At 34.1% G+C, this 12869-nt stretch overlaps 1 protein-coding gene across 4 annotated transcripts in view; it reads left to right on the top strand.

Moving 5' to 3' along the window:
* Positions 1 to 12869, top strand: part of RBBP8 (RB binding protein 8, endonuclease) — a 151232-nt gene that overhangs the window by 116043 nt on the left and 22320 nt on the right. For all 4 annotated transcript variants that reach the window (XM_037805974.1, XM_037805973.1, XM_037805972.1 and 1 more), the window contains exons 7-9: positions 6069 to 6244; positions 8282 to 8386; positions 10481 to 10578. In XM_037805974.1, coding sequence (XP_037661902.1) covers positions 6069 to 6244; positions 8282 to 8386; positions 10481 to 10578 — 379 coding nt within the window. The remainder of the gene's footprint in view (positions 1 to 6068; positions 6245 to 8281; positions 8387 to 10480; positions 10579 to 12869) is intronic.

Genomic DNA, 12869 nt, shown 5'->3' with positions numbered 1-12869 from the left:
CTGGAATGTCCATGTGGATATTAAAAGGTATTTAAATCTTAAAATGTTCAGAACTCAGTTGAACTTTTTCATCTAAACTTGCTTCATCTTTAGTCTTCCCCATCCATGTTAATGACAAGTCCATCCTTGTTATTCAAACCAAAAATCTTGGAGTCATCCTTGACTTGTCTTTTTCCTTCACATTCACAGCTTATCTGTCAGTAGTTTGCATTGGTTCTACCATTAAAGCATATCTAGAATTTGACCACTTCTCATGATCTTTATGATTGCCTGGTCCAAGTCATGACCATTTCTTACTTAGATTATTTGCCAGGCTGCTTTGACAAACACCACACAATGGGTTGGCTTAAACAACAGGAATTTATTGGCTCACGGTTTTCAAGGCCAAAAGTCCCAGATCAAGGCATCAGTAATACCATGCTTTCTCCCTGAGGTCCGTAGTGTTCTGATCCTGGCTTGCCACAAATCTTGGGGTCCCTTGGCTTGCATCTCTGCCATCTGTTACATGGCAAGCTCTCCTGTTTCTGCTCTTCCAGTATCTCCTGACTTCCAGCTTCTGCCTCTTCCCTTTGTCATTGTTCGAATAACTGTGTTCCAATTTCTTTTGCTTATATAAAGGTCTTCAGTAATATGGATGAAGGCCCACGCTGATTCAGTTGGGCTGCACCTTAATTAAAAATAGCATCTTGAAAAGGTCCTATTTGCACGAATTCACATCCACAGGAATGTGGATAAAGATTAAAAACACATCTAAATTGGAGTCCATAATTCAACCTACTACACCTGACTAGTCTCCTAGTTTCCTCCTCCCAACCTTCAACCTGCAACTCAGGACTTCAGTCTAGTCTCATTGTAGCAACCAGAATAATCATGTTAAAACATAAGTCAAATCCTGTCATTCTTCAGTTTAAAACTTCAGTTGTTTTCTCTCACACTCTTTAGTAAAAAGCTAAAGTCTTTGTAGCATCCTGTAAGACTGTACATAATATTATCCTTTCTACCACTTTATCTTTTGACTGTCCCTTGTTTACTACCCTCCGTCCACACCTGCCACCATATTGTTCCTTGAATAGCTGGTCTCAGAGCCTTTGCAATTGCTAGTCCCTCTGCCTGGAATGCTGTTCTCCCAGATAACTGATTGGCTCATTCTCTAACCTTTCTTGTGTCTGTTGAAATGTTATATTCCTACCGAGGCCTTTCCTAACCATCTTATTTAAATGGCAGCACCCCTCCCTCCATTACTTTATTTTACTCATTAACATTTTCCACAAACTAACTTACTGTGTGTTTTACTTAACATTTTTTTTTAATGATCTGTCTTTTCCTCCTAGGGTGAAAACTTCATGAAGGCAGTAATTTTTTTTTTTTTTTTTTTTTTTTACTATCGTACTATCAGACCTAAAACAATCCCTGGCACATAATGGACACATAATATATAAAATAAATCAATAAAAGACAGTAAGGGACATACTGTATAGGGAAACCTGTAGGAAAACTTGATTTGCTCTTTAATAGTATCTGTGGGGAATGATGCTATTTCCAAATGTCTGAAAATTGTGCTGCCTTTTTAATTTAAATCAAATTTATTGATGTATAATTTACATATAATAAATGTGCTTATTTTATATGTACAGTTCAATCAGTTTTGACAAATAGACACACCCATGTCACTATATCTCCAGTCAAGGTATAGGATATTTCCATCACCTCTAAATGTTTCCCTGGGTCTCTCTGCAGTCACTCTTTCCTTCCCCATCCTCATTTCCAGGCAACTACTGATCTGATTTTTGTCACTGTAAGTTTTGACTGCTCTATAGTTTCATATAAATAGAATCACACATAAAGCACTTTTTGCAGCATGATGTTTTTAAGACTCATGATCCTACTGTATGTATCAGTATTTCCTTTTCACTGCATAGTAGTATTCCATTGTGTGAATGTGGCTCATTTTATTTATTTGCCTGTTCATGGACATTTGGGTTATTTCCAGTTTTTGCCTATAATAAATAAAGCTACCTTGAATATTCACGTCCAAGTCTTTTTGTGGACATGTGCTTTAATTCCTCTAGGTTAGATACCCAGGAGTAGAATTATTTGTCATAATGTAAGATTATGCCATTTCTCTTTAATGTTTTGGTTTGACAATATGTTATTTAATAACATAATATTCTAGGTATAGTCTAACCAATAGAGCAATATCATCACTTCCCTTTTCCTGTATCTTCCTACTTACATTAATGTGGTAAAAACACACATTATATTATATTATTGGTGGTTCATTATTGCGTTTACAACTAATTAGAATCTCTAAGTCAGTGCCTGAGCCCTGTGTCCTCTATCCTCTACTTTAAATTTGCTGTTTTAGGCCTAAATATAGTACTTTAGAGTAATGGCTACATAGTAGGTTGTTGATGAAACCTTTTATCATCTAGTCTGCACCCTTATTTTAAGATAATAGCATTGTTGATTAAACACCTACTTATTTTCTGGGCATTGGGTTACATCTACACATACATCGTTCCATTTTTATGACTTTCCTGTAAAAGGAATAAAAAAGTACACTACCTTACCTATTTTTAGATAAGAAAACAGGTTCAGAATGGTGAAATTGCTTCTGCAATGTGACTAGTAAATGTCAGACCCAGGATTTAAATTCAGATCCTAATCACTTTAGAGTGTATATATACTCTTTCTCTAGGCTTTGTGCTAAAACAATCTCAAAAGGTTACCTGTATGGTATCACTCTGTGTACGTGGTAGAGCCAAGACCCTATCTCTTCTGATTCAGTTCAGTGGGGCTTATACATTGCAGTTATTCCTGTTACATTTCATTTTGTTATTTTGGGCCTATTATTTTAGCCTCTGGGAATCTTTCATGTGCTGATTTTTTTCTGCCACATATTAGTTTAACTTTTATTCTCAGCTTTGTTTCTTCTACAGATTTGGTGAATAAATAGTATACCAGTGCCCTGAACCAAGAACTTTAATAATACGTTGAATAAAATCTGCCTGAGGATGGAGACCTGAGGCCTACTACTACAGATTTCCCTAGTTAATGATAATTTATTGTGTGATACTGTTCAATCAGGAGTCTGTCTTACTCTATAGACACCAAGTTTATATTTCTTTTTGTTTACAGTGAGAGGTTATCTAGAGAGTCAGTGTGAGATGCCTCCCTGAGATCCAGATATACAATAAAGCATTCCTCAGAACAACCAGTCTAATAACCCTACTTAAAAAAAAAAAAAGTCTTATTTGAATTATTCACATTGTAAACTTAATACTGTTTACAAGAGATGAGGAATCCCTTTTCCTAAGAGCTAGTGAATAAATTCTTGAAAAATAACTATTCTATAATTTGCTGATCTCTGGTACCAGGTTCCACTTGTTTGTAGTTTAGGGAACCCCCTTCTTCCATTTTTGAAAATCAGAACATTTTAATGAATTGATGGCTATGTCACTGCTTCTTTAAGTTTAAATGGTGTTTTAACTGGAAATATAAGTTCTTCAGAGCAGAGGAGGAGAAAATCTGGATGTTAAAAACTTTTCTACAGACTTCTTATGAAGGAAAACCTTGGATCCTTAGGTCTTGGGAAAAAATGACAACTAAAACTATTTTGACAGGAATCTAAGGGAAGGCCTGCAAACAAAACAATAAGCCAGAAAAATTAGAAGGAAAAGTGAAAGAAGACTGAGCAACTTGCATAATTCATTTAACCAAAATCTGTGGCATGAACTCAGAGTGAGACCTAATGCTTTAAAGAAAAAAAACTTGGTTAACACAAGTTTTTCCCCTTTTCCTTTATGACAGAGGAGGACAAAGCCAGCACTCATTTACTTAATTTGGACATTTCTAGTTAGAACTAGTTTTTCCCCCCTTTGGTGATCCCAGCTACTTTTAGATTGACTCTTCCAGGAAATCAGTTTCTTCTCATGACTCATTCATGTTTCAGGTTGAATTTTTAAGACTAATAGTCAAGTAGGCTTGATATGATTAAACCTAGGTCAGATGGATTTCACACTCCATTAATTTATAAGGCTTTCTCATATATGACTTGGCTTACTTTGTTTTTCCAGAATAAGACAACAGGATTATAAGGAGAGATTAAAAATTAGATATTAGGTATAAAGATTGTTCCTCAGTATAGAATATTAATAATCACTATCAGTATTCATATAGTCAGTAATATTGATATATTCTAAAAATTGCTGTAAATCTTAGAAAAAATTAATCTTTATCCTTTAATGTCTTAAATATATCTGTGTCAGATATAGTTTATAAAATTCTCATTCTGTTATACTTTGGTTGGAAATAGTATCAAAAATTGATATGAGGATGATAGGATAGACTTTTTGTCACAAAAAACACAAGTACAAATAAAATCAGTAATAGTTTGACACAGGAAACCCAATTAGCTGTATTTTACTCGACAACCACAATTACAGACCCAATCTCACTGTCATTGGTCTGGATTTGAACTAAGTAAGAACATAGACCTAGATCAGCACAAATCTATTTCACTAGTGGAATCTGTCATATTTGTTCATTGAACGCATATTTATTGTTCACTTATTATGTGCCAGGCACTAATCTGTTTACTTGTGATGCATCCATGAATCAAAGATCTTTGTTCTCTAGAGCTTTACATTCTATCATATGAGCAGAAGACATCCTAGGGTGTGGGATGGTTTGCAATTTTAAGTAGTGTGGTCAAAGAAGACCTTAATAAGACAATAAAATTTCATCAAAGACTTGAAGGAAATGAGGTAATTAGCTTCATTAGCCTGTCTGTATATCAGGGGGATGAGCATTCCAAGCAGATGGAACAGCTAGATCAAAGGACCTAAGGTAGGAGTGTGCCTCCTGTGTTTGACGAACATCAAGGACTTGAATATGGCTGGAGTAGAATATGATAGGAAAAGAGGTCAGTGAGGTAATAGAAGGAGAATGATCGGATCACGTAGCAACTTGTGGGTTACTAAAAGGATTTTGGCTTATATTCTTTGTGAAATGGGTAGATGTGGCAGGGTTTCAAACAGAGGAGTGACATGATATGACTAAAGTTATAAAAAGGATTGTTCTGATTGTTGGGTTGAAAATGTACTGGAAGGGTAATAGATAGAAGCAATAGTAGAAACTCAGAATTTGAAACCTACTTGTAGTCAGTCAGTTGTCTCATAGCCTACACCAAGATTAACACATTGAATTATTAACAGTATACCCTAGAGTCTGACTGCCTGGATTTAAATCCTGGTTCTGTTACTCTTTCAGTAAGTGATTTAATTTCTGCGTCTTCATTTCTTCATTTGTAAAATAAGAATAGTAATAGTACTTGGGTCTTAGAGTTGTGATGATTGAAATGATACATGTAGCATTTCCAAACTGTGTTTGGCATGTAAACACTCAACAAATGTTGGTAGTTATCACTGTTAGTATTGCTTATTACCCTGTATTTGTCATTTTCCAAGTCATTTTGATTCCACTACCACAGTGTTTACCATTGGTCACTTCCTTTCCATACCTACTTTCAGCATTCAAGTTCAAACTCACAGAAGTTCTTGCCTGGACTATTATAACCATTGTCTAATTGATTTCTTTGCCTCCTTACCATTTGTCCTTGTCAATCTTGTCCACAGCTGCTAGATTATCACGTTACTTCCATGCTCTAAAACCTTAGTTCCTTTCCCTCTCACCTTCTAATTTTGTGCACTCCTAAATTACAGCTTTCCTTTATGTAGTTCTAGCTTGTTGCTCTCTAACACAAGTAGAGTATTACATGCCTTTACTCAAGCTCTCTGGATCCTCTTCTGATCTTCACTGCCGTTTACAATTCTTATAACCTTACCTCAAGTGCTACCAGCTACACTTTGTATTTTATCTCCCCACCTGGTACTGTAATTATGTTAGTACTTCTCTAACCCTTGTATTTAAATTTGGAACAGTAGATGAAAGGGATTACATCTCTAGCTTCATACTCTAGTTCTGGTGTAGCTTTATACCATATAATAGATATTTTAATAAATATTTGTGGAATAAATTTTCTTTCAATTGTCATTATTTTTCTGTAGGAATGATCAACAGCATCAGGCAACTGACCCTGAATCTGAGGAGAATGTTATTCCACATTCACCAATAACGGCTTTTTCATTTTCTGGAGTTAACCGACTTCGAAGAAAGGAGAACCTCCATGTCCGATATGTAGAACAAACACATAGTAAATTGGAGCATTCTGTATGTACAAATGGTAAGGGTTGGAGTTGTATGTTAGTTATCTGGTTTGGTGTAAAAGTATTTGTCTATTGTTTTTATGTTATTCAATCTAATGTGAGATAGTCATTATTCAGGTAATGATGTTAAAACTGTGAGTTTAACTCTAAAGTTCTTATTAGTTCCATTAGCGAAGTGACTGGAAAGGCATTTTTTGCTTGTATTTTGTATGGACATGTGTTGCTCCTCTAAATATGTAAACACGCAGCATTTGATAAATAGTGAATAGTTTGTGTCTGTGTGTGAGTGTGTATATGTGTGGATCAGTGGAAAAGAACTTAATGTCAGTTTCTGCCTACTGTGTGCCAAATATTATGCTGAGTGCTTTGGATACATTTTTACTCTATTTTAATTCTCATAACAGGCTTGTCAGGTAGCTATTGCCACCTTCATTTTATAGATGAGGAAAGGTAGGCTTGGAGAGGTTAATTCACTCAAGATCACCTGTCAAGTAAGTAGATGAGTCAGAATTCCAATATAGGTCTTCCTGGGTCTAAACTTTTATACATTCCAGGTCTTGGCACACCTGCTTCGATCATTGGAACTGCCTTTCCCTGACTGTTTTTGTTTGTTATAATGTTTAGCAGTTGGTGGTAATTGAGAAATGTCTTTATAATGTACTACTTTGTAGCTTATCAGTACCATATTTATAAATCTAGGGTAGTTTACCATTTCTGCTAAATGCTTTGAAACAGCTCTCTCATATAGCCCTGAAATTTATATGACATGATACAATGACTATTCCTTTTACTGTTAATCTGAAGTAAATAGTACAGACTTTAATTGTTAACCTAAACTGTTTGTAACAAAGAAAGCATTTGTAGGGAGGGAGGGAGTGTGTACACAGTCCTAGAGATACCTGTATAATGCAAATAAATTGTTGACAGTAGCTGTGCCTTTAAAAAATAAGTAGCCCTTCTCTGATATTGAAAATTGGTAGAATTCACCAAGATTTCTGCACCATTTACTATAAGCAAATGTCGTAGTTCTTTCTGATAAGAGCATGCAGGGAGGATGTTTGAAGAGGCTGTACTTTCTCCTGATTATATATGAGCTTGTGTCACCATCTAGAGGAAAACAAATGAACTGTTAAAAAACCTTACACGTAATTAGGAGCCAAATTAAAAATGTAAAAGCATGGATCTAGAATGAATTTTCATGGGCCTTTTAGCCTGCTGTCAAACAAGACATGAGTCTTACAGGTAAGCACCTATATAATTTAGATCAAGTTTAAATCCATGTATAAGAATATCCAAGGAAAACTTAACGGCTCTATTAGGAAAGTCTTCTTTTGTATTCAATGTAAATGCTTCTGACTTATTTCTTCATTCTATGAGAACAGCATATAACTATTTAAAAACTTTGTTTTAATCTTGTTCTGATCATTTTTACATGGAATATTACATTTTAGTTTTAAAATATCTCTCTTGAGTCATGCAAATTACTATAAATCTGTTTTGGTGCCTAATTAGTCCTTTTTATCTTTCTAATCACTCTTGTTTATTTATCTTAAAGTTTATAGTGCTTTTTAATATTATTTTCTAATTTTAGTTGGCAAAGCTCTATTTCTCTTGTCCTTCATTTGCTTTTCTTTGAATAAATCCTTAAGTGCTGAATGATTTCTGATAAAGCATATTTCAGGATTTCCTTCTGGAAAATAAAATCTTTCAAAGATTGTGGAGATATATGATGCAGTATGCATTTTAAATTAACCTGTTGATTTTTAACAAATACACAAGGTAAAGAAGCATTAAGATATTACTAACATAGGTGACTTAGGATGGAAGAAGCTTATATGTGCTAACCCTCTCTCTGCCATTGTCCTAACTTCCCAGTTTATTTCTTAATGAAGCAAAAGAAATTTCTTGCTTCTTAGAATATGAAAATTATATTAATAAAATAGTGCTTATCTTGCATTTAAAGATAGGTTTATATTGGTTCATCAAAATAATATTTTGATAATATTTTTCATCATTGTTTATTTATATGTAATTTCTCCCCTTTTTCCTCCTAGAATTGAGAAAAGTTCCAAAGTCTTCAGCTCTTTCACGACATAACCCTAATGAAAGTGAAATTCTAGTGGCTGACACTTGTGATCAAAGTCAGTCTTCCATGACTAGTAAGAAAGACACTGAAATTACTTATAAGTTTAAAATTTGTGTTAATTGGTGGTAAGAGTCTGAAATAGATGATATTTTTAAATATTTCCATACAATTTTATTTATATTACTAGTGGCTTAGCAGTCTTTTTCATTTTGGAAAGTAATGTTATCATGTTATTAATACATATTAATATCCTTATCCATATTAATACAAATTGCTAATTATTTTAAATAAAGAAGACTTTACTGTCATTTACTTATTCATTCAACAAATATTGAGTCTACCTTGTACCAGGTACTGAAGAAAAGAAAGCCCTTGCCCTCATGGAGCTTACAGTCTATTTGGGGGAGAAAGAAAATAAGCAAATATATGTCAGATAGAGGCATAGTGGTAAGTGCTATAAAGAAAATAAAGCAGGGTAAAAAGGGATACTGGAAGGCCTCACTCATGAAGTGACATTTGAGCAGAGACTGAGGGAAGCAAATGAGAAATGAGTTGTGTGGGTAACTGGTAGAGAGGGCATCCACATCGAGAAATCGGCCAGCACAAAGGCCTTGACATGGGAGTGGTGTTTGGTTTGTTTGAGGAACATTGAGGAGGCCTGTTTGGCTGGAGGAGAGTGAGTGAAAGGGAGATTGTTGGGGGCAACAAGAATAGATATTTACTGAGATGGAAGAGGCTGGGAGCAGCATGTTTGCAGGGTATGGGTTGGGAGTTTGGTTTTGGGAATGTTCTGTTTAGGATGCTGGATAGACATTGAGACAGAAATTTTGGTTAGATGTTGGGGATGTGAGTTTGAGTTTAGAGGAGAGATCTAGAATAGAGTTACATGTAGGAGTTGTCAGCATGTAGGTGGTATCTAAATCATGAGACTGGATGAGATTGCCAAGCAAGAGAGTATAGAATTACCTTTCACCACAAATACTGCATTTCTCCTCCATTTAAAACTCTTTGATATCTCTTTGTTGCCCATAGGATAAATTCTAAACTCCTCAGCGTGATCTGATCCCTAATCTACCAATCTAGGTTCATCTCCTACTCCTTCCATCTCTTGCACTTCGATTTTTAACAATTGAATTGTTAACAAAATCGATGTGCGTAGGAAGGCCCATTTATTTTGTACACCTTTGGTGGTTCCAGAAATCCAATCTTTAGAATTCTTGGGATATAGATTGAATTGTTAACAAAATTTTTAACAATTTTTCAATTGTTAAGAATTGAATTTTTAACAATTGAGTTTTAACAATTGAATTGTTCCCAGAACATGCAATTTTGTTTCACATATCTAAACCCTTAAACATGCCTAAAATCCTCCTCTTTTCCTCCAACCCAATTGGCCTGTCAAATCTCTCTCTTTCAAGAGGCAGGTTACCTATCAGTTTGTGTAGCTTTCCTTGATTCCCCAAGCCATATTTATGAGTCCTTCTATGTTTAAATCGCCCCTTATATAACCTTTATTATAATGCTTATCACATTTTACTGTGCTTCTCGTTTAACTTTTCTATTTCAGCTATAAGCTATAAGCTCCTTGAGGGCTAGAACCTTTTCTTTTCATCTTGTGCTTAGCACAGAGCCTGATACATAGTAGTTGCTCCATAAATACTTCTTGAGTTAGAGAAATTCTCCATGCATAAAGTTTTATGAAATACTCCAACATAGGTGATTCTTGTATAAATGTGTTAGCCTAAAATTGAAAAATTATGCAGTGCTGAAAATCTGTCCCACAAAGTATGTTTTTATGAAAAATACTATAATTATGATTTGGTATTTGTGTTGTATCCTAGCTCACAATAAGCCTGTTATAGATATATATTCTTTTTTTATGATTTTTTTTAATTTGAATTAAGAAAAGTAACTGCCTTTTTGCACTCAATTCATTTAGGAAAATAGAAAACTTAGCCACTGAAAAAAAATGAACAAGTGTGGATGCTAGATAACTGTTATTTATTGCCAATTATATGAAGTGGATATTTGGAACTTCTTTGCACAAAATTTTAAATTTTGTTCAGTGCCATCTTATAAAGTGATTCTTTAAATCTTTTTGTTTACTTTTTTGTCTTTTATGTAACTAGTCTCTATAATTGTATGTTGTTTTTTTTTACTTATTTAGAAACACATGGAACAAGCAGTTATCCCACTGATAAGTCATCTTTTAATTTAGCTACAGTAGTTGCTGAAACACTTGGACTTAGTGTTCAAGAAGAATCTGTAAGTAATTGTCTAATTTTTTAATAATGTGAATTTACTGATTTGTCCTTTTAGGTCAGTTTTTAGAGAACTGAGCAAGAGGAAAGTTTTTTTATCCAAAGATCATTGGGTAAAGGCCTGAAACAAAATCAATGTGCATAGGAAGGCCCATTTGTTTTGTACACCTTTGGTGGTTCCAGAAATCCAATCTTTAGAATTCTTGGGATATAGATTGATCAAAATTTTAGGAGAATAATGATGGCTTAGAGGATTTGCCAACCCTCCCACCCGCCTCCCACCACCAATTCCTTCTAAGAGAAGACCTGAACCTATAGGTTGATCTTAAAATTTATTGGATCTATCTGACATCCTTTAAACTGGAGTTTGGTTTGAAAATAGGCTGAATTCTTCAGACTACCATATCTACTTCATAGGGATTGGATCAGAAATTGACGTCATTATTTTCTTTTTGTTATTTTCATACTTATATCAGGCATGCTTCCTTTTTTTCTTTATTGATATCTAATAAATAGAAGACTTGAATTCTTCAATATTAAGTAAAAGTTTTCTTTCAACACAGTTTTAAAGTGGTATTACTTTGCTTCACTAAATATATATGAACTTTTATAAAATTGTCTCATATTTCTAAAAATTGAATTGGTGTTTCATTAGATTTTGTGTTTTTGTCCTTTTTAGTTTCAAATCCATCTTCAAGTGATAGTGGGTAGTTTTTAACCTTAGAACTTTTTAAATATGTTTTAATGGTTTCTAATTCCTTTCTTCTCATAAAGTTTCCAAGTCAGTACTCTATCATCTGTTAAACGCCAAGTGTATTAAGGGAGCTAATATACAAAGACTTGCTGCTCAAAATGAGATCCACAGGCCAACAGCATTTACATTACCTTGAAGCTGGAAGATACAGAATCTCAGAAACCTTACTAGAGCTCTTGAAAGAGAACTTGCATTTTAACAAATTCCCATTTGATTTGTGTGCATGTTGAAGTTTGAGAAGCCCTGATGTCTAAACAGCCCTTTTAAATTCATCTCCTGTCAGTATTAATATCTCTATTCCCTTTCCCTCATTTTAATAATGTTCTTTTTTGGAATTGGAGTTTTCTATACCAGTAATAGAATGTACTTATGTAAAATATTTAAATATTGATGATTTTTTCTCTTTAAACTTAAAATGTGCTTTATATTTTTGTAATGTAGTGAAATTCACATACCATAAAATTAACCATTTGAAAGTGTACAGTTTAGTGGCATTTAGTATATTCACAATATTGTGCAACCAACACCTTTCTCTACATCCAAAACATTATCACTCCAAAAGAAAGTCCCATACCCATTAAGCAATCAAGTCCCCATTCTCCCCTCCCCCCTCCCCGCCCCTGGCAACCACCAATCTGCTTTCTGTCTCTGTGATTTACCTATTTTGGATATTTCATATAAATGGAATCATGCAATATGTGGCCTTCTGTGTCTGGTTTCTTTAACATAGCATAATGTTGTTTGTTTCTTTGGTTTTAATTTTTTATTAGAGAAGTTGTATGTTTACAGAAAAATCATGCAGAAAATACAGAGTTCCCGTATACTCTCCACCCCCTATTATTAACACTTTGCATTTGTTACAATTAATGGAACAATATTATTACAATTGTATATTAACTATATTCCATGGTTTACATTAGGGTTCCATATTTGTGCTGTACAGTTCTATGGTTGGTTTTTGTTTTTGTTTTAATTTTTATTCTAGTAACATATATTCAACCTAAAATTTTCCCTTTTAACCACATTCAAATATGTATCAGTGCTGTTAATTATGTTCACAATGTTGTGCTACCATCATGACCATCCATTACCAAAACTTTTCTGTCACCCCAAAGAGAAACTTTGTATAATTTAAACATCAACTCCCATTCCCTACCTCCATCCTGGCCCCTGGTTGACTTGTATTCTAATTTCTGACTCTATGTATTATTCTAATTATTTCATTTAGGTAAGATCATACAATATTTCTCGTTTTGTATTTGGATTATTTCACTCAACGTGATGTCTTCAGGATTCTTCCATGCCATTGCATGTATCATAACTTCAATCCTTTTTAAACTAATAATATTCCATTTTATGAATGTACCACATTTTGCTTATCTGTTCATCAGTTGATGGACAATTGGGTTGCTTTCATCTTTTGGCAATTATGAATAATGCCACTGTGAATATCAGTGTGCAAATATCTGTTCAAGGGCCTGCTTTCAATTCCTTGGGGTATATACCTAGAAGTGGGATTGCTGGGTCATATAGTAATTCTA

This window comes from Choloepus didactylus, chromosome 16 (genome assembly GCF_015220235.1).
Source record: "Choloepus didactylus isolate mChoDid1 chromosome 16, mChoDid1.pri, whole genome shotgun sequence".
Classification (NCBI taxonomy): Eukaryota; Metazoa; Chordata; class Mammalia; order Pilosa; family Megalonychidae; genus Choloepus; species Choloepus didactylus.
The sequence above is the reverse complement of the archived record's forward strand: the minus strand, read 5'-3'. Positions and strand labels throughout refer to the sequence as shown.